General features: G+C 55.6%; 2 protein-coding genes across 2 annotated transcripts; one reads left to right on the top strand and one right to left on the bottom strand.

The window, feature by feature from the left end:
• The first annotated feature begins 5313 nt into the window (after window positions 1–5313).
• On the top strand, window positions 5314–7048 carry LOC119109400 (tectonic-2-like). Its single transcript, XM_037233013.1, has 4 exons — window positions 5314–5517; window positions 5952–6088; window positions 6670–6858; window positions 7034–7048. The coding sequence occupies exons 1-4, from the start codon at window positions 5466–5468 to the stop codon at window positions 7046–7048; spliced, it is 393 nt and encodes a 130-aa protein (XP_037088908.1). The 5' UTR covers window positions 5314–5465.
• Window positions 7049–10429: 3381 nt separating this feature from the next.
• LOC119109163 (phospholipase A2 inhibitor) lies at window positions 10430–18255 on the bottom strand (the record flags this gene model as incomplete). The annotated part of the gene is given in 4 exon segments (XM_037232739.1): window positions 10430–11858; window positions 12907–13046; window positions 15379–15559; window positions 18103–18255. Coding segments are annotated over 4 exon segments (731 nt in total), but the record flags the coding sequence as incomplete, so codon positions are not given.
• Between the last annotated feature and the right edge of the window lie 3678 nt (window positions 18256–21933).

A 21933-nucleotide genomic window follows, 5' to 3' on the forward strand; every position in this document is an offset into this window, starting at 1 on the left:
AAGCAGCATTCGCAAAGACTAACAATCTGCTGGCACCTGTTGTACCGCAGAGCACTTTGAGGCGAGTTTACATCCAAGCTGTCTGCTGGCTCTGCCTGCATGACCGAATTCAAGCGGACTGACAAACAGCGGAACACCTAAATTAAGCCAAAGATTTGTCAACTAACGTTGTTTTCAAAGTTTCGATTTCGAATTTTTCGAACATTTTTTTTATTTCGAATATTTCGAACAAGATTTTTCGAACATTTTGATCTTGGTTGTACAGAGATATTTACTAGCATTCCATAGGGTACCCCACCAAGCTCTTACATTCTTGAATCGATTGCTTAGATTGTGATTTACGTATTGTAGGAAGTGGGAGGAGTTATGTGATAAGGCAGCAAACTTAAGAAATCAGGCGTCTCAAACGACTGCATGTAGCAAATTTCCCGCGCACTTACTTTCACAATGGCGCATCGGACCCTTTTTTGAATGATAGGACTGAGAGCCTTTGCCAAAATTTTGATCTGAGTTCTACGGATGACTTTAACATACTGAGCGTGCAGAGCCCTACTGAGGACCCGGTGAACGTAGATTGTAGATCGAAAGACGTCAAGAATTGTATAAACATGGCCAGCCCATGCTGGTCTTGGAGATGCTGAACATACAATCAGAATCGAATAGTGATACAAACAATGTAGCGTAGTTTTGAACGTAGACACTCCCAAATTTTAGCAGCAAAAGCTTCTACGTCCGGCGTTGCAGCCCCACAGGCTGCTCGGCGTCAGCAAGGCGGCCAATAGCAAGCGGTGGACAATGGGTGGAAGAAAATTTGGGGAACAAGGTGGAAAACCTCAAAATTGTAATAAAAAACAGACAAACGATATGCCACCGTTAAATGTTATACGGTAAGGGTTTATCTTAAAAGATTTTCGGAAACATTATTTCACGACGGCCATTCTAGCGCGCATGGCTCCCATCCCCTGGCGTTGCTTAAAGTGGCCGAACGCCGTTCCGTCATACAAAGACTGCAACCCCGACCAAGGCTGTTCTTCAGAGATTGCGACCGGGCAGGCTGGAAACGTTTTGAAGTAATTTGTTTCCCTAGTCGATTCTTATCTTTTTTCTGGTCCGTCGGTCCATCATGCCCTCCAATCGCGCTCTTGATCGTCGGTTTCGGTGATACCCGGGACCCTCCTCGGCCTCATCAAACACTGTCCTTCGCCGATTTGGACCCCTTGCCAACATAGGGCTGCATATCAGGGACTGTGGCCCCTGAAGGATGCAGGGACCCCGACTGGTGTAAATCGTCGGGCCCCGGCTTTGCCGCAGTGGAAAATCGGCCCTCAGGCCCTATATCCTCATCAATTCGGGAGGTCGGAATGACACTTGAGTACTTTCTCCGGCTGGCCCTTCGGGCCCTAAAATCGGGCCCTTAATCGCCGTTTCCTACGAGACCAAGGGGTGATGGGGGCTTGTGCCTTTTGTGCTCCACCTAGGCCCCTGTACCCCAATACCCCTGTCTTCAATTTCGGTGTCCGTTTTACGCTTTTGTTATTTCACCTCTCCTATTTTGAGAACTGGCAAAAGAGACAAAACCCATGTCATGGTAAACAATGCACACGAATTTTGCTCCTCGTGGGCCTAATAATCCATGTTTTAATTTTTCCCTTCGGCGCCGCTCCCTTGTGAGACATTTGCAGCGGGTCCCGGTGTATTCAGCGTCAGGTTCAGCCGTGACGACCAACTTCGGGCGCTAGGGTTGTTATGTACCAAGGTGCATCGCTGGGGCCAGCATGTAGTCAGTCTTTGTACGTAAGATCAAGAACATGGCGCTAGCTTTCACAGTGACATTGTTGACCACTAGCGTGCCTTCGGTTACTTCCCAACATGTTCTTTCGTCAGTTGTTTTCCCAGCGCTCACATTTGCTCAGTATGAGGCTACTTAGCGCGAAAAAATCATCGCCCATCCAACGTTTACAAAACTGTTGTTTCTGCAAACATCAATCAGCGACGTGAATCCCAAGCTGACCGTTTCCCAAGTCACGCCTTATCTCATCAACTTTTGGCCTCCGATGTGCGCATGAATCTAAATACACTGTGGCCTTGTTTGCGGGGATGCTCTGAAGCATATCACACGCCTTTTGAGAGGAGACTGGTCCTGCAGTGTGCTGAAGATCCTCAAGTGAATCGTCTGCTGAAAAAAATTGCTAGCGCTAATGCAACCTGTACTAATTGTCAAATGTGCTGTCGGCTTGGAGCGCACCATGTGTCAGTAATTACTATCACAGTTAACCATGCTATTTTTAACTGCACCATTGACAAAACTCCATGGAGATTAGGATGTTCTCGCAGCGATTCGTCTGTGGACCGATGAAAATGTGAAAGTTCATGAGGAAACTATAGCATTCGCCCAAAAATTGTAGCTGTGATAAATGAGCTCTGTCCAACAAGACTGGCGTGACTGTGTGCTCGACAATCCTACACGTGCATCAAGTGCTAAGATGCAGAATACAAAGCTTTGTTTTAATGAGCATCGCTTTTGTGTTGTACAGAGGCCTGATCGCATTTGTGAGCGCAGAGGTTTTTCGTCTGTGGATCGGCGAGAAGGTGAAAATTGGTAAAGAAACCATAGCATTCGCTCGGAGACTGTAACCGTGATAAATGAGCCCTCAGTCAAACAAATCACGCATGATTCTGTATTCAACGATTGTGTACGTGCATGTGCAAACATGCAGAGTACAAATACTTGTTGTTTATGTTGTTGCGTTGGTGACATCCATAATGCGCAAAATTCTATGCAAATTTACAACTGAACGATTTGTTCCTGTTACGCGAAGTGCGACCCAACTGATGGTCAAATGACAGGCTACGCCACCCAATTACAGGACCGGTGATCATTTCCATATATCGGCTGTTTCATTTTTGTTAGATACATCATTGCCGTTTTTTTCAAAATGTGCATAGCTTTTGGAGTGGCTCAAAGGTTTGCATGTGCGTCGGTTGGAGGGAGGCAAAACCAGTCTTGGAATCGATTATCTTTATGCGTTACCATTACACTTATGCTAAGCATTCTGAGACAGTTGAGGTGGCATTGCACCCACGGAGCCCACACCCGTTCCTACCCATATGAAAACGTATATGTGCCACCTGCCCGTGAAACAAACGGTGCTTATGAAGTTGTGTAATCAACGCTTGAAAACATGTTGCATGGGTATTCAATGAGCGGTTCCTTCCCGTATGACATTTCTTTTGAGCCGGGCTGCGGAGCATACTGCTTTATAAAGCTGCTTAGAAAATTGGTGTTGGAAAACAAATCGCCATGGACACGATGCACGGGCGAGCTTAAAACGTCCAGGGATACATTTTGCCTCTGAAAATAGCTCCTTTTTCTTGAGATACACTTTGGGGACATTTATGAACCTACGCGTTTTAAAAGAATAGGTGACCCACACTCTACATCAGCAGTAGCAGTAGCTAGTACTTAATCGCAGGAAAATGTTGTCATATAAAAATGCTGAGAATGGAAACACGCAGGACAGATGATGAACAAGGATACGATCGAAGCTCATGTAAAAATCCCACATTGCTTACAATGGACAGCTTACTTCATTCAACGAAAGAAATCGAGCAGTACCCAACTTATCGTTAATGCCCGCGGGCTAATCTTGAAAGAACTGAGGTAAAATTTGTGGACGTTGGAAATAAACGTGAAATCTGTTAATCGAGAAACTCACATCTTGACTTCCGAACAATCTAACCTTCGATATCAAATGTCTGCGTCGTAAAATCTCAATCCAATCGCTGGTAAACACACACAATAGAAATGCCATGGTATGTGGGGACCTGCCAAATATGGACATGCGTAATGTACCCATGAACCAAATTTTTACACCATCTCGAAATCTTTGCTGTGTTAGAACTCGCTGTCAGAATCCCGAGATATTTCTGGGGCTAAGCTCGAATTGAGCCAAAATCAGTTGTAAATTGGAGTTTCAAGGCCCAAATCTACTAACAACAAGTCTGCTTTGGATGTGCGCCCTCAAACAAGGTCCAACACACATGTCCCCGCAAAACAAATTAATGTGAATAGGTGTGTGTGTGTGTGTGTGTGTGTGTGTGTGTGTGTGTGTGTGTGTGTGTGGTGTGTGTGTGTGTGTGTGTGTGTGTGTGTGTGTGTGTGTGTGTGTGTGTGTGTGTGTGTGTGTGTGTGTGTGTGTGTGTGTGTGTGTGTGTGTGTGTGTGTGTGTGTGTGTGTGTGTGTGTGTGTGTGTGTGTGTGTGTGTGTGTGTGTGTACTGCTTACCCAAGCGTTGCGGTGCGCTAAAGCGTACCTTATTCGACTCCGGTGGGCCCGCTGCGCAGGCTCCGGGCGAACTGTTCTCACTACAAAGTCCCAAATTACTGCTGAACACCCGTTTTTTGTAAAGCGCTGGCATAAGCCTTGAAATTAGACCGGCCTTTGTACGTGCGCCAATACCTATGAGAAAGACTACATTTTCTACCATCACGACAATACTATTTTCACCTGCACACTCGCAAAAATAGTTGCCGCAAGCAGCCTTGAAAATTTGGCAGTACTTTAGCAGCCACGACCTTGAATCTAGCCAACCGAAGCATTCCATCGTCTGCTCCGGGATCAAAATTCAAAACAAAACAAGAGAAGCGGCGTGGTGTACGGGTGGTTATGCGCGTATTGCGTTGCCCAAGGCCCTGTAACCGTTGTATTGCCGGATGGTGTCACCGTTGCCCTCACACAGGAATGCGGCCTGGACAAAATATTCAACTTGACCTGTGAAACTGAAATAACTGGTAGACACCATGTGGTAGTTGCAAGGAGGCGGTACTTGCTTTTAAAGTTTAGAGATGAGTTCCAGCTCTGGGATTGAAACCATGTGATGAAAGGATATTATTTTCGAGCTATGTCCTCATGCTTGCGTGGTGTGGTTTCATGAATGTCTTAGATGTGTGTCACCATTCGGTGGAGACAAAGAAATCCCTACCGTGGTGCTGTTCTGTGCTGATCAATTCATGTTCACATATTTAAAACAACTCATTATCAGAAGCAGAGCATTAGCATAAAATGAACAGAAAATCAGATAGCCATCCTAGCTACAGATATTTTTGTTGTTCTGAATGTCATCGAGGCTATGCATTGCCACATGGATCTGCATAATGTGCAGATTTTCTATATATATCCACCCATGCAAAAAACAGTTAAGTGACATGGCTTGCAAGCACTATTTCTGTACTTATGCTGTGTCAGGAAGCCCATGAGACTTTCAAAATGGCAAGTGGGTACTTGCACCCTTTGCTTGTAAGTTGTTGTGGCCAAGTAAATTGGTGTCTTTTTCGACGGAAGCAAAGGTACGTCATTGATGGTGGGTACGTTGATCTGTGGGCTACGTTTTCATTATCAGTGATCAATGATATTGATTCCAGGTCCATGGCATTAATGTTATGTGCATAGCATCTAAATAAAGCAAGATGTATTCACCCCTCTTTGTCTGGCTGCTGCCATTCACCACACTTCATGCTGGTAAGAATTTTGTCAGTTATTTTTGTGATGCTGTCTTGTGGCAGGCTAAGCCTAACTGGGCAAATATTTATTAAGAATGTTATGCTAAGTGAAAAGCAATGAGTAATTTTGCAAAGCTTTTTAGAAGCAATTAGAGGCCCCAAATGTCCCTGGCTACACAGGTACAACAGAGTAAAGCAAAAAGTGTAAATAACATTTAAAATTGTAAGTTTAATTCAAAATATGCTATGTCATTAACTCACTTTCAAGTAGAGCTCAGGCACATTGTTTTGCAAATTATCTACATGTTGAGCTCTGGTTTTTATGTACCTATCACACAAAAACCACAGGAGAGCCTTTAGTTCTAGCCTTAGTTAAGTTATTATGACAAGTACCCTTCCATGCTGTGGAGGCAAGCAGCCCACTTGTGGACCCCTGGTGGCCATCATTTGCAGTAATGTGGCAGGCAGCTGGTGCGTCGGCCGCCGCGGCCGAGCTCAACCTGGGCCGACGGCCGGTGCTGCTGGACAGTGCTGTCTGCGAATGTGACCTGACAGGCGCGCGGTGCGACCCTCACTGCTGCTGTGACCCGGTGAGGCCTCCGCTACGCACCGCCCGGCCCGCCCCGGCCCAGACCTGACCATTTCTCCATCGCCCTCCGCCAGCCAACCCAACCATTCTGGCTTGGGCTGGCTGGTGGAGGGCAATGGAGAGGGTTTTGGGGTATTTTGGCAGCATGTGCTTTGATACCCTTAGTAAACGGAGTCGTTACCGCACGCTCCATGCTAAATTGGGGGCAACACTAGGAACAATAATACCGGAGGATCCACAGGTGAGTGCAATATTATTTAAACTCAATGCTTGGCATTTTTCACTTCATATGATATTCCTGCCCGTTCCCGCGGGGCTTCGCCCAGACATATCAGCCAGTACTACTGAATGCTGCTGAGAATGTAAGGCCGGCGCCTTGTCAACACGTGAGTCTTTTGGCATTGAGGAACGGAACAATCACTTTGCATCATCATCACATTGTTGCATGACTGAATGCACTGACATTGGTGTCCTCCAACTGAGAGTGCCTGCCTCCGTTACTGGTCACATCCGATGGCGCCGTTCGCCGCAGCTCTGTGTGCTCCGCGTCGTCCGTTTGACGGGCCGCGCATGCCGCCGTAGGACTGCGCCGACACCGCCGCTCCCTGTCCGCGTGCCGACCGGCTGGGACCGCCGGCCGTGCACCGGTGCTCGGCCGCCAACCGACCCCCATGGCACTCCGTGTTCTGCGTGGTGGCCGACAACTCGCCGTTCCTGGGCAGCTTCCACAAGTTGGCGCCGGCCGCCGACCTGTCGCTGTTTTCACCGCCTGCCGGGCTGGCGGCTGACTGCCGGCGGCGGCGGCCGGCCCGACCGACGCTGCCTACCGGTCGGGCCGACCGCTGCGAGCCGCCGACGGCCGGCCGCTGCTGCTGCCGCGCCCGCTGCTGGACGGCCGCTGCGGCCGCGCCGTCCCCGTCGGCTTCCTGCGCGCCGCCGCCGGCAGCTGCGCCGTGCATGACGTGCGCCGCAGCTGCCGGCCAGAGGCCGGCTCGCCGCTCGATCCGGCCGTGTTCAGCGCGCTTGCTGTGCGTGCGGGCCCGCTGAGTAAGCGCGTGGTGCGCGCAAGCGTGCGGCGCCTCTGCGAGCCTGCTGCAGCGTCGCACGGGGGCAGGAGCGCGGCCGCCCCCTGCGCCGCCGAGCCCCTCCAACTGGACGGCGACACCTGTAGGGTGCACTCCGGGAGCTGGCGGTGGTGTTCCGCTGGAACGGCTCGGAGGTGGTGGACGCCATGGTGGACGTCATTGTAGCGTCGGTCGGAGCGCGAGACCAGCGCGCCAACCTCACACAGACCATCACGGTTACCTTCCGCCACGTAGATGCAGGGTGGCAGCACCGGGATGCCGACAGAGGGCAGCCGTGTGGTGGCGACGCTCCGGGAATCCGGGCTACGTCCTGGACTCGATCTTAATCGCCTCGACGGAACGGTGGGTACAAAGCCACAATCACCGGGTATATGGGCTTGCTGGATAGTTGTATCTCAGTGAATGTTGGTAGCTCAGGCGTTTGCTCGCCTGACTAGCACCAACAGCTCGTTACGTAAGGTGAGGTAAACAGTGTTGACCTGTATGTTTTGCAGACGTGATGGGTCATCACTTTGTGCTGCAGCGTTGTGGTCAGCCCACCCCACAACTACTCAGCGGATGACGGGTTCATTCCAGAGTGAACATATCGTCTGCGGGGAGGCGGGCCGGTCCCGGTCTCGCCGCTGCTGTCACTCTCCGTCCAGGTCAGTCCGGGCCTGGCGGCGCCCGCCTTCCTCGTGCCGTCACCTGACGTGTCGGACGGCGCCAAGTTTTAATAGAGCGGGCGGGGGGCTGCACCGCCCCGGCCGGCCGCTCGCTCCCGCGGGAAATCAGGTGGCGCCAGGTGGTGCGGCGGCGCCGGCGGCGCGCAGACCCAGCCTGGGCCAGCGGACGGCGTCGGGCGGACCCCGCACACCGGCCAAGAGAACCCGGGTGCCGGGAACGCACACGGTAAACACGTCCCCTGGGCGGACGGCGCTGTGCGGCGTCTGGCGAGTCTCCTCCCGCGGGCGTGATGCTGCCGAGGTCAGCCCGGCTGCCAGCGACCCGGGCTGGGACGCCGGGCTGACCCCGGGCACCGGCCCCGCGGGTTAGGCCGGCACAGTCAGCCGCCTGCTTGCCAGCACAAAGTTCGGCCTCGCCGCCCCCCACCCGTCAGCTGTGTGGGCACGTCACGTGACCAGAGCCGCACGGCGCACGCGACAAATTGGCTGGCCCGGCCGGTCGTCAGCGCCGGCGTGCTCGACAGCTGATTGGTTCGTCTCTCCGACACTGCTTTTTGTGCGGGCGGGCGTGAGCGTGTGAACGGGATGTCTGGCTCGCAGATGGGACGGTGAGCAGCCGGCGCTTGAGACCGGCGCCGCGCCATCAGCCGCCTGTCACTGCCGGTTTCATAGCAGGCGAATCGGGCCGGGCCGGGCTGCGAGCCAGCACCCGAGCGTCCGCTCCCCAGCCCGTCACCGACACGGTTCCGCTCCCCGAGGGTTTACTCCCCGAGGATCCGCTCCCCGGGAGTCCACTCCCCAGCCTGGTACCAACACGGGTCCGCTCCCCGAGGGTCCGCTCCCCAGCCCGGCACCGCTACGGGTCCGCTCTCTAAGGATCCGCTCTCCGAGAGTCCACTCCCCAAAGGTCTATTCTCCAAGGATCCGCTCCCCGAGGGTCACCCCCCCCCCCGTGGATCCACTCCCTGAGGGTCCACTCCCCAAGGGTCCACTCCCCAAGGGTCCACTCCCCAAGGGTTCGCTCCCCGAGGGTCCGCTTCTCGAGAGTCCGCTTCCTGAGGGTCCGCTCCCCAAGAGTCCGCTCTCCAGGGGTCCGCTCCCCGGCCCGGCGCCGACACGGGCAGGCTCGGCCGGAGCCGCGGTGGTCGTTGCGACCGGTCGGCGCGGCCATGCGCAGCGCAGCGGCTGTCGGCTGCAAGGCGTTCTGCCAGCCGCCCGTGTGCCGCGGCTCGGGGCTGCCCCATCACAGCGCGCCGCACTGGCAGCGGCGGCGCGCTACACGTCCGGGTGTGTGTGGGGTGCCGGCCGTCTCAGCCGGACAGGCCGGTGTCGGATGAGCGAGGCCGCACCTCGTCGGCTGTTCTCCGGTATTGCGGCACCGGGCGATGACCGGCTGCCTCGCTCGGCAATGTGTCTGAACATAACTGGGCAGGCTGCGTTTCGAGGAAGGGAGGGGCGAGTGTTGGTTGGAGTGGACATTATGGAGGTCATTTAGTGATGTACACGAGAAGAATCGCGTGAAAGACCTGCGGCACGAGCTCTCGTCGCATTAAACTGGGAAGGTTTGTCGCAGGTACCCTTCTTTGTGCACCCCTTTCTCCGGCGGGCAATAGCGTGGTCGGCCGCGTTGAGCCGGTCATGGCCGATAATCTCCGACCCCGCTCCAGTTGCCGGCCCCTTGTCGGGGTGCGCCGGATGACGGTCGGGTGTAGATCGTACTTTATTCACGACAATTGAGAGGTATATAGCAAGCCGAGGTATGCGCAGCAATGATGCGGTCCTGCCTCGATAGCAGCCCCACTTCTGTAGAAAAATACGCGGATCATCGCCAGGACCGCAACATTGGTCATACCAGAGACGGAGAAATGGAAACAGCGATAACGATCGACTATATCAAAACGCACGCGGCAACAGTGTCGAAACGGCTGGCGAGCCTTGGGCACCTCTGCGTGGCGGGGTGGCGATCTCGACTGACTTGGGATGAGCCAGGGCCTTGTCTTGCTGGCCGAGAGCTGGCCTGCGTCGTCGCTGCCGCCGCAGGCGGGCCAGGCGCCCCCCGGCCTCAATCGGGGCCCCGGCGCCGTCCTCTGAGTGGAGCGTCGCCACCCGTCCACCTTCCCGAGGGCAGTGGGAGGTGCCCCGGTCGCGTCAAACCGCAGGGAGGGAATAGAGAACACGACACCGATAGCTCGCTAACGGCAACGCTCACGGAGCTAAAACGACGCGCTAACTGGCGCAGGAGACGAAGCAACAGCAGTGACGTAGAGCGGACAACCGAAACAACAGCAAACCTTAGCCTAGCGGCGGCCGGCTGCCACCGGTCGACAGCCGCGCCGGAGACGGAACACACGGAGGCCACCAATGATATGATCTTTGTACCGGCCGAGCGGTAACACCTTGGCAAATCACAACTGATGCCTGCGGCGAGCGAGCGCGCCGCGTCGGCCGCTGGGTGCGGGCGCTGCGGTGGCGGCCTGCCGACGGTGGCCGCGGTTAGTCTCGGCCGGCGCTGCCACTGGGAGCAGCGGCCGGCCGGGCTCGAGCCCCACGCCTGCCCCTCCGGTGGCTCGCCGGGCCGCCACCGTCACCGCAGTCTCGCGCAGGCTGTTGAGCTGCTGATGCGCGTGCCGCGAACGGAGGCAGCAAGGCCTGGCGGGCGGGCCGCCGCGATGCGCGCACACGCCCGTCGCCAGCGAGCGCCAAGACGGGCACGTGCGCGGTGGAACATTTGACACAGCTAAGCCACACGACTGGCTTTGAAAACAGCCACCTCCTCCCCTTGCGCCCCTCTTAGTCGCGGCTGCTCGCGTGCGCATGTGTGCGGCACGGGCGTGGGCGTGGCACACTCCCTGCACGCTGCGGCGTTACATGCCGCGCTGGTCTCGTGGTCCGCCCGGCGAGCATGCCACGCATGCGAGGACGGGGTGAAACTCCCCACCTGGCGGACAGGGTGGCTGGGGCCCCTCTTGCCGACGGGCAGGTTTTCCCCGAACCCGGTCGGTGAAACTTCGTAATTTTCCAGGCCTGAACGCGACTGCGCCGCTTACGCCGCTTATTTAGGGGGCCATCGACCGTGTCGGCTTCATGCCCTCGGAGAGATTCTGCCATCACTTCTTACTTCCTAGGTGCACCCAATGTGCTTGAATGGCATAAGTTCAAATAATTACATGTGTAATTATTTTAAGATGCCATCGTTCACGCTTAGTTTTTCTTGTTTCCTTTTTACGTTTCCTCATTGGCCAGCGGTTCGAAGATAAATTTAAGACAAACCTTTTTAGATGCTTGAGCCCTGTTTGGCTGTCGCAGCTCAGCTTGGAGTGCCGGAGAGTTCTACGCACTTTGCGGTAAATGCTCCAAGGTCCCGCAGCTATCCGACGGTAAACTGGCTCGCCGAAGCGATTATCCACTTCTCTTGCTCTCGTTTCTACGTCAAACGGAAACCCCTCCGGCTGCCCTTTTGCTTTGAGTGCCTCTGTAACGCCGCACATGAATCTGGACTAAAAGCCTCCCACGAAGCCTTCGTATTGGGATCGGCTTCCCACGAAGCCGCCATATTTGGATCGACTTCCCACGAAGCCGCCGTATTCGGATCGACCTCCCACGACGCCGCCGTATTCGGATCGGCTTCCCAGGATGCCGCCATATTCGGGTCGCCAGGTCCAAATGGCGACGAAATCCAGCTGGGCGTCGTCTGACGTCTGCGCCCGTCACGCCCGGAAGCCGGCGGACGTGCCGCTGTCCGAGCGTGGGAGGGCGGGGTGGAGCTACTGCGGGCGTCGGGCAGCGGCGCAGGCGGCGGCCAGCAACGCCGGCCAGGCGGCCGCCTCCGCAGCCGACGGCTGCCCGCTGGTCGGGCAGTTGAATTCGGAGGCGGGCAGCTTCTTCACGCTCACAATGTGCTTGCTGTCGAACTTGCGGCAATGCGGCTCGTGGTGTAACGTCTGGAACTCTTCGTCGTCCGAATGCCGGTCGATCCACTCTTTGAACCAGACTAGCTCGCAGTTGCATACCAGCGGGTTCTCTGAAAGCAGCCGCTCGTCAGTGGGACCTCGGTGCCGGCGACTGGCGCGGTCGCGCGGGTGGCAGGCGGTGCCCACGGCGGCGTCTGAAGCACCGCCTCGCAGCGCATGCCGCGATCCGGCACGTTTCGCACCCTGGGACGCCTTTTTTGTGCGCGGACAAAATTGACATCCGGTTTGAGTGTTTGTGACGCGTTGGCATCGAGGATGCGTGCTTCTGGCAAGCTATTTAAGCCGCTTTGAAGTTCGTGAGCCTGCGGGTGGTGCGTTGGCGTTGGGGAGAGTGGGGGGAAGGAGGGATGCACACCAGCATCCGTTTGTGGAGAAGGAAACGAGCGACTCTATAACGGACCGGCAACTTTGATAATGACAATATCGCTCAGTGTTACGGGTATTGCGTGCTTCAGAGCTGTATTACCGAATTGGGTGCCAGTCGCTTCTGGAAACGACTTAGTGATGCAATGCAACAGCCAGCGTATTTTTCAAGATGGGGAATCTTGACTGCTTCCGGGACCATTGGCCGGTGCAAAGCGCGCTGAAAATAGCTGGCCGGGCGCGGCGGAGCGTGTTTGCCGGCGGTGTTTTGGGCGGTGTCTGGGGGAGGGGGTGCGCGCTGGTGGCGCCGCCTGCCGACCGCACCTGGCCGCGCGCCGATCGATGGCCGCCCGTCTAATGGCGCGGCCCGCCCGCCGCCTCAGATGGAGACAAACGGCGCCGGCCCAACACGCGCCCGGCCGACACGCTCTGGCACCGGCCCAGCAGGACGTCGACTCGCCCGGCGCGCGGACACCTGTAGGTGCCGCCGGCCCGGCAGTGCGACCGTCCAGGCGGTGGCGTAATGGACACTCCTCTATCCACCGTGCACCCGTATGAACACATCACATGCCCGCTAATTTTACCTGACAGTCAGATTAATAGGCAAGTCATTGATGAGTACCACAAGTTAGCAGTATGAGGTAGGTTATGGCCCGCACATCCACGTCAGGCGAACGAAAACTGCATTTGTTCCTCCATTTCAGTACTTTGTGCGACGTGTGTCCCGCTACTCACGGTAAAGGTCAATGACTTCGAGTGAGTCCAGCAAGCTCTCCACCGTCTCCAGTGGGATGGTGGTGATTTCGTTATTGCTGAGTTTCAGCCACTCCAGCGAGTGCATCTGCATGAAGGTGCCCGGCGGGATGGTCTTGATGCTGTGGACGGGCAGTCGACATCAGCTGGCGCGAGGGCGGCCGCCACGCGCTGCCCCCGCGAGACGGCGGGCTAGTGCCAGAGTGGGGTCACGCCCTCCTCTAGTCCTGGCGTGATGCAGGCCTGGCAGTTCTGACGTCAGATGTGTGTGCGTGTGTGCGTGCGTACGTGCGTGCGTGCGCGTCAGACGTGTGTGTGCAGCTGCGCCTGTCGCGTTATCGACACGCGATTGTCAGTGTCCCGTGTGGTGAAGTCACGGCCGAAGGTAATCGGTGATGGCGAATTGTTATCGGAGCTGACCAGCTAAGGCTGACGTGACGAGGAAGCCGTTAGGCTGCTGTCGTGACCAAATTAAAATGGACAGAACGCCAGACCGCGCACGCCATTATGGCGCACGTGCCGTGGGGCTGTTACGTACAAAACTAGTTCGTTGCTCATTCATTTTCTATGTTCTTGCGGTGAACTTCGATACTGCAGACGGGGATTTCTCCTGGGGATTGGTAGGTTGAGCTGGTCGATGGACTGCAGCATGGTTGAGCGGCCGTCCCCTGCAGCCCTTCTCTGGCTTGCATGACTGGGAACGGCCGTTTTTGGGGTGCGCCTCAGGTGTGGACCGCCGCGAGCGGGACGCAGTGTGACGCAGTCCCGCGGACCAGCGAGGGGGGGGGGGCGGTGTGACGCAGTCCCGGGGCGCAGTGTGACGCAGTCCCGCGGACCAGCGAGGGGGGGGGGCCGGTGTGACGCAGTCCCGGGGCGCAGTGTGACGCAGTCCCGCGGACCAGCGAGGGGGGGGGCGGTGTGACGCAGTCCCGGGGCGCAGTGTGACGCAGTCCCGCGGACCAGCGAGGGGGGGGGGGGGCGGTGTGACGCAGTCCCGGGGCGCAGTGTGACGCAGTCCCGCGGACCAGCGAGGGGGGGGGGCGGTGTGACGCAGTCCCGGGGCGCAGTGTGACGCAGTCCCGCGGACCAGCGAGGGGGGGGCCGGTGTGACGCAGTCCCGGGGCGCAGTGTGACGCAGTCCCGCGGACCAGCGGAGGGGGGGGGGGCGGTGTGACGCAGTCCCGGGGCGCAGTGTGACGCAGTCCCGCGGACCAGCGGAGGGGGGGGGGGGGGCGGTGTGACGCAGTCCCGGGGCGCAGTGCGATGCAGTCCCGCAGACCACGGGGGGACGCAGTGCGTGCTGCAGCGAGCTGTCCCAGCCTGGCATCCATTCTGAGATATGAACAACGGCGAACTCACACCCGTCGAGCTACCCTCCTTGACATGTTATGATGCGGTCAGTATTGAAGGGCCACTTGGCTAGCCACCGTTCTCAGTGTGGACTGCGCCCCAGTGCTGCGCCGCGGCTGCTTCAAGTCCGCGTATCCCACGGCCGGTCCTAGAGCCGACGCCGTCCGCTAGCCTACATGGGCGTCGGTGGGCTGGGTGACCCCCGTCTCGCCTGGGAGTCTGGTATATGCGGGCGTGTGAAGTGGGCTGGGTGGGCGAATGAATGAGGCTGTCGGACGGCCAGCTGGCCGGCCCGCTTCTCCCACGCCCTCAGTTCACCAGCCCGCCGGACGGCCGGGGCAGCCGGCGACTGACGCGGAGCAGAGCTGAGGGCAGCGACGCCTCCGCGCTGTTCTCGGCAAGTTTACCCCATTGGCGTAGGTGGCACTTCTACGTACTGGCGCCGCAAAGGTGCCGTTCAGGCCCGCGTAATTCACTCGATATCTCCCTAAATCCATGGATGTGACCAAGGCGAACGGCGGGCAAGCTGCGCCGGACGCGCCCCGCTGCTGGATGTGTTGTCTGAGAACTCTACACCACTTAAGTGGGCACTTCTCGAAGCGGAGAATGTCATGAACTGCGTGCAGTTCACCCTTCAGACTGTGGCGCTGACGGTGAGGTGAGCGGTGCGGCGCTGACGGTGAGGTGAGTGGTGCAGCGCTGACGGTGAGGTGAGTGGTGCGGCGGTGACGGTGAGGTGAGCGGTGTGGCGCTGACGCTGAGGTGAGCGATGCGGCGCTGACGGTGAGGTGAGCGGTGTGGCGCTGACGGTGAGGTGAGCGGTGCGGCGCTGACGGTGAGGTGAGCGGTGCGGTCCTGTCGCCGCCAGCTCGCGTCTTCAGAGCAGCTGTCCGGGGTCTGAGGTCCGGGGCCCGGGGTCCGAGGTCCGGGGTCCTTTGCTGTCTGTCTGAATGGATGTGTGGGTAGCCTTCGTATTGTTGAGCCGGCCGGCTTGACGTGCACCGAGCGTGCCGTCCTAAATACGAGAGGGGTATGGGGGTGGGGGGGTGGGGGCACGCGTCACATTTCTATCAAGTTGGCGGGGGGGGGGGGGGGGGTACTTACTGGTTTTTCTGCAGGCACAAGAACTTAAGCGACTGCCCAAAGCCCTCGAATGCGTCCTCCGGAATGATGGAGATGTTGTTGTGCTTGAGGTCGAGCTGCTTGAGCCGGTGAAGACCGCGGAGCGCCTGCGTGGGGATGCCGAAGATCTTGTTGTCCCCCAGTGACAGCCATTCCAGAGTCTCTGCGGACAGACATTCGGCCAACTATCTAACAGCTTCCTGTTCAACCCAATCAGGGACCGTCTGGCGAGCCACAGGGTAGGATATTCGAGGAGCGACCGATGACGCGATCGTAAATCTCGCACGTGGTTCCGTGCGCGTGACGACCGGCCTCTGACGTCACGGCCCACGTGGCCATCACCGGGGGTGAAGGGGGGAGGGGCGGCAGCCAGACCGATTTGGCCACCGCCCAGCCCATTTGCCACGCTGCCACTCGGATGTGCGTCGGCCGCTCTTCCGCTGCCTTCCGACGGGCCTGGCGCCGTCATTAATTTCCGGTGAATGGGTGGGTTGGGGGAGAACACGGGAGTGGGTGTGTGGTGCGCATGTTGGGGTGTGCTGCCTGATGGTGGGCTTGTGCTGGTGGGCGGCGCCGGCGGACCTCCTCCACAGCCGGCGCTGTCCGCCTGTCGACCATCTCCGGTTGGGTAGGACTGGGGGCAGGCATTGGTAAATGCCAATATCGAGGATTGAGGTGATGGCGTACATCATCGCGGGCGCTCGAAGAATAGATGAGCCGTGGCTGCCGGGATCGGATGTTATGTTTGATGATATGATGATGGATGTTTGTTACACCGGGGAAGGCCGACGCGTCAGCCCCGCACTGCCACACTGGCAGGCGCGGCCGTGACCACTACAGCACGGGGAAGGCTGACGCATCAGCCCCGCACTGCCATACTGGCAGGCGCGGCCGTGGCCACTACAGCACGGGGAAGGCTGACGCATCAGCCCCGCACTGCCGCACTGGCAGGCGCGACCGTGGCCACTACAGCACGGGGAAGGCTGACGCATCAGCGCCGCACTGCCATAGATGGGCCGTGGCTGCCGGGGTCGGATGTGTTTGTTACACCGGGGAAGGCTGACGCGTTAGCCCCGCACTGCCGCACTGGCAGGCGCGGCCGTGGCCACTACAGCAGAGGGAAGGCTGACGCATTAGCCCCGCACTGCCACACTGGCAGGCGCGGCCGTGGCCACTACAGCAGTGCGGGCGGCCGCTTGGAAGGCTCTTGTAATGAGCACTCGTTCACCGAGCTCCGGGCCATGCTGGCATAGTCCCGAACCATAAATTCTGCTGGTGTCAGAGTCCCTGGGTTCGATTTGCCGACAAAGTGTTCACTATTTTACGGCGCGGACGGGCCCCCGTTGGTCACAGGCAGCATTGTCGTGGTGCTACTTCTCTCAAGATAGGACACGCCATTGGCAGTCCGCTGAGCAGAAACCTTGCAAATTTTGCGGATGCAGATGGGCACATTTATTCAAATTAATGCTCTTGTTTCCAGGTGTTCGCAGTGTTGACCTTCCCACCCGTAACTTCAGCCTAAATATAACTTGTTGCTCTTACCCCGAGCTTGTCTTAGAATGGTTTCCGGTGCCGACCATAAATTTCGCCGGAGACCCTGAGGCTGATACAAAGCTATTGGCCGTGGGCAGAGGCGTACACAAGGGGAGACAAGCGGGCGGGTGCCCCCCCCCCCCTCCCCCCTCCATTACAAAATACACGACTCCTGGGCACTCGGCACAAACAGGAATTGAGCGCGCGCGAAAGGCGGGGCTCACTACACGTCACCAAAGGGTGTCGTCAGGAGGCCTCAGAAAATGAGACATGTGTTAGAGTTGTAAGTTGGGCTTTTAAGGTCTCGCCTCGGGATTATGAAATTCCTCTGTGTGCACCTGACCGTGATAAACGTCTCCCATCCTCACCGAATCGACTCGAATCCCGCAGGGCCACGTCCCCCATTGGCAGAATATCTACCTGAGTAAACCTATGCCGTTGCAAGTACCTACGTCATACACAAGTGGCCGTCCTCCAAGCCGTAGGAACTGTTGTGACGCAGCTGAACGGTCTCTGATGTCATAGGCTGCAACTTGTGGGCAGCTGTTGATAATGGTAAACGCGGTTCAAACAGAGCTCAAACGCACATGATGCTGCATACTGCGCTGACTCACTCACTGCGATAAAACACCTCGGGTCAACTGGCGGTGACCTCTGTGAAGACCATCGTGGCCAGTTTGACAGGGTACGAAGGGTACGTTGTACATACGTACGGGGTGTGTGACCAGTTTTCTTTGACAGGGCACGGAACATGGGAAACAAATGATGTCATAAAGGAGATGAGATTCGCACAAATAATGAGCTACGCTTCATTTACAAAATACAATCCCTGCCTGCAATCTTTGCACCATCCAGGATGCTTCTGCAGAGCGGCGTCATTCAGCGGCGCGTGCCGAGTCACCCCTCGTACCGCCCGGCACGTCGTGCAGCGGGGGGGGGGGAAGGCATTTGAGGGTCACGCAGTCGTCACGGCAACACATTGCGTCACCTTGTCCCAGATCACGACGTCACATGGTCTGTCATATGTCACATGGTCTGTCACATGGTCTGTCACATGGTGTGTCACATGTCACACGGTCTGTCACATGGTCTGTCGCATGGCCACGACGGTCGTCTGCCATCCTGCAGCCGACTGGCGCCGGGGGCGGCAGGCGGGCCGCCGGAGTCACTCACGCTCGAGTCCCTGGAAGGCGAGCTTGTCGATGTAGGCCACCTGATTGTGCTCGATGTTGAGCTTAGTCAGCTGGCTGAGCTCGGTGAAGGCGCGCGCTGGTAGTGCCTTGATCCGGTTGTTTTCCAGCAGCAGGCTGTCCAACTTGCTCAGTCCTGCCGACAGCGTCGATGCGCTCAGGTAGAGTTTGGTGTCTCTTTGGAACGGCTTCGGGTCCCCAATGTTTGTCTCTCTCACGGAACATTGTTGGGCTCGAACCATCTCACAAGGCTCTAGAAAGAATAAGGTAGAACGCTCCGGTCTCCGTAAATGTAGAGCCTATGGCTTTGGGATAAGCCGCGAATTCGGACACTGCACTCATCCTTTGATTGGTGGGGGGATTTCATGTCACGGAATTAAATCCCGATTGCCATGGCAATGAATCCCAGAGTCCGCACTGTGGTTGTGTGTTCAGGGGCTGGCTCTGGTCCGTGTGGCGCCATGTTCTAGGATCCTGAGGTGGAGAAGAGATAATTGTAAGCGTTTATATACCTATAACTTATGACGCTATTTTGGCAAGCACCCGTAATACGCGGATGCGGGTAGTGTAGTGGTTAGCGCGTCTGCGTTGGCTACTGCGCGTCTGGGAACCAGAGGTACGGGGTTCGATTCCCCGCGATGCCCGCCCTTCCTGCCAGGGTGAGAGGCAGGCGACGCCATATAGCCTCAGCAGCTGAGTGCGTCGTCAAGCCTCAATCACACACACACACACACACACACACACCCGTAATACGCGTAAATGTCGTTAAGGACGGATGGTTTTCATGTAATGGGTTTCATCATTTTTTGACAACTTATCTGACCGTGGTAAGACAAATCGCCGTGGTGTCAGCAGGATCTGCACGTGATACAAGGAGCATGGCGTAGAGTGGTCAGGAAACCGGATGGACAGGAAAATGGGTCATGTACTTCCAATATCGGTTAACCTGTGCTGATATATGCTGTAATGAAGCACCAGGACGAATTAAGATGGTCATTTGCAATATCGATGCCAAGTGCGTGGGTCTGGTGCGGGAGTGTAGGTGTGTAACTGCATAATATGCAGGCATGCCAGTGCTATCTAAGCTCATACACGGGTTCACGAAGTTGCTGGTGCACGCAAAACGCGATAAACTGTAATTGTTGCATTTACCATGCAATGCTCTCTTGAAATTAAACTAAGCTCAGAACATTCGGTGTCTGAAAAAAATGATTCACGTGTTGGCCGAATACAGCACGGTTTTCCTTGTCCCTTACGGTATCCATGTTATGCTAGCGATGTGGCAATTTATAACTGTTCAAATTTTGAAGTGTTGTGGCTGATGCCAGACTATTCCTAGAACAAGACCACCAAATACTGCCTTACTTTTACGATATTTGCATGGTATTACAGCACTGGACACTTTATAAAAGTGGTAATTTTTGAAATAGTACTGGTGCATTGTTCTGATTGGTATATTTTTCTTTGGGATTAGAACCCACAAGCGAGGAATAGTGAATCTGATGTCGGCTAAAAAATAAGTCTGCTTGACATGCTGATGAACATGATGGCACATGATGAATATAAAATATCACGTTTGGCATTGCCACTGAATTTGTATTCGTGTCTGTCCTCAGAAATATGTTACCAAGACATGTGCCTGGTTTTCAATGTTGGTTTCTGGTACCCACTTCCCCTCATCAAAACGAGGCCTTAGATCCTTCGTTTGGCCTGGTTCTTTCATCACGACTAATCCCTGGTTCGCGGACCACATAGGTCATTTTGCAAACACTAGGCCTTGACTCCCGGTTCTCACTGAATGTTTCTAAGGGTGCCGGTAGTGTAGTGGTTAACGCGTACGCGTTCGCGTTAACCACTGCGCGTCTGGGAAACCAGAGGTACGAGGTTCGATCCCCGCAGTGCCCGCCTTTCCTACCAGGGTGGGAACCAGGCGATGCCTTAAGCCTCAGCAGCTGGGTGCGTCGTAAAGCCCTAATGACATGGTTGTTTCCAAAACTCAACATACGATTAGAAGTTTCAAATTAGTTAGTCACAAACACCACACCCTCGCTTACAGGTTCCATTAATTCACTCAAAAACCTTTTTATTCCGACTTCTGTGTCGTCACTGGCTCATTCGTCAACACCAGATCGGACTGCTATTCGACAAAATTCTGCCATTGAAATGATGTCTGAGGTAAAAAATATCTTGTCTATGTGCTTTAATGATTGCATGTGCACACTGCGTGACGTAAGCTCAGGTGAATACGTAGTAGTTTCTAACAACGCTTCATGTGAATCATGATTCTTATTAGTGCCTTCGACTTTATACTGCACCGTGAAAACAAAATGATACACTGTCTAATAACAAGTAAACGACATGGAGAGTTGACAGCTGGGTTTCATTGAGTCCTTGCCAGTGTAAACTCTGAGGTAATCCGAAATTCCACCTTTGAAATCATCCAGATATCTCTTGCAGCGCCAGAATGTCGCACATTACCAACCGAAAGCAAAAACAGCGTTCAGTGTGAGCTTTTTCCAGGGCCCCTCAAAATTTATCTGGCAACCCCGCTGTGACGTCACGGTGGGGCGCTGGACAGGCCACAGCATTGTAAGCCCTCAGGAAAGGGGTTTTCAGAGGCAGCTTTTGGGGTAGATGAGAATGTACGGGATTGCTGAAACGCCTTCAGCGTCAGAAAAAAACGTATGGTCTGTCGTACGCCAGGTGTGCTTTTGAAGTCCAGTGCCTTGGCTTTGAATTGCAAGTAATTTTGCGCAGACGTTGCACCGTTGACCTAGGTGGTGCCACTGGTACCAACGCCTGGCTTATAGATGATGCTAGTGTGCTTCGTGGACCTATGACACTCATTCAGTTTCCACAGATACGTCGTGCTTCTCGAAGCGTTCTGCGTGTTGGAATGCAAACTGTGCTTGCTGGGTTCGAAATATCTTAACATCTTGCATGCAAATGTCTTTCCCTGATTTTTTTTCGTTCATCAAGGCATATTCTTAGCTCAGTTGCCTGCCATTCTAATAAAACCGCCTACATGATTGTTGGGTTACGGTATTGGTAACCTTCATGTGTGAGTCTACTAAGTTTGATCTTGAATTGAAAATAAGACAATCGTCTTGTCATAATTGAGGCTTTAACCCTCTTGAACTGGCTAAATATTGAACGTGTGACGACGACATGCGACATTTCGAACTCACCATCAACATTAGGTGAGGCAGGTGGTGTTAGGTGTCAGGTTGGTCAACAGCTTCGTCCGGAAAACTGACAAGTTCTGCCCAAGTATGAGGTGCGGGGCCATATGAAAAAAATTACAATTCCATGCGAACTAATAATTTTGGTGCATGCGTTGCAATGTACCGGAAGCAAAGCACATGCAAAATAAAACTAGAGCACGGATATACAATGCGATACCAGATAACGATATATTTACAAAGTGCCGTAGGTGGAAGAAGCAGCAAAAACACCAAAAGTGTAGTAGCAGTGGACAGGCAAGGCGTCATACTATCCGCGTCAAGACACACCGGGATGCGCCGGGGCCTTTGCGTCCAGGCCAACTGATAAAAGCAGGATGTAGTCGGGAGACCTCACCCGCCTTCTACGCGTCAGGACCACACGTCCCAAAAACGCACTCACCAGCCCCAGGAAGCGTGACAGGAGGGGAACATGATCGGCCCGCGCCCCCTCCATCCAACCAGCGGAACAGTGGGGGGGGGGGGGGGGGGGGGGGTTAGTTCGGTGGGCCAAAAACTGCTACTGCTGGTCAAATGGCCACACATTACTTAATCAGTGTTGGTGATTCCTTTAAGGCACTCTAAGCTGCACT

This window comes from Pollicipes pollicipes, unplaced genomic scaffold (assembly GCF_011947565.3).
Source record: "Pollicipes pollicipes isolate AB1234 unplaced genomic scaffold, Ppol_2.1 Scaffold_7231;HRSCAF=8579_pilon_pilon_pilon, whole genome shotgun sequence".
Taxonomy (NCBI): Eukaryota; Metazoa; Arthropoda; class Thecostraca; order Pollicipedomorpha; family Pollicipedidae; genus Pollicipes; species Pollicipes pollicipes.

What these genes read in the sequence shown, in the direction of transcription:
- LOC119109400 (XM_037233013.1), top strand. Translation starts at nt 5,466, where the DNA reads ATGTATTCACCCCTCTTTGTCTGGCTGCTGCCATTCACCACACTTCAT. An exon ending in ATTCACCACACTTCATGCTG is followed by an intron (nt 5,518 to 5,951) that starts GTAAGAATTTTG and finishes CATCATTTGCAG; the next exon opens with TAATGTGGCAGGCAGCTGGT. An exon ending in CTCACTGCTGCTGTGACCCG is followed by an intron (nt 6,089 to 6,669) that starts GTGAGGCCTCCG and finishes ATGCCGCCGTAG; the next exon opens with GACTGCGCCGACACCGCCGC.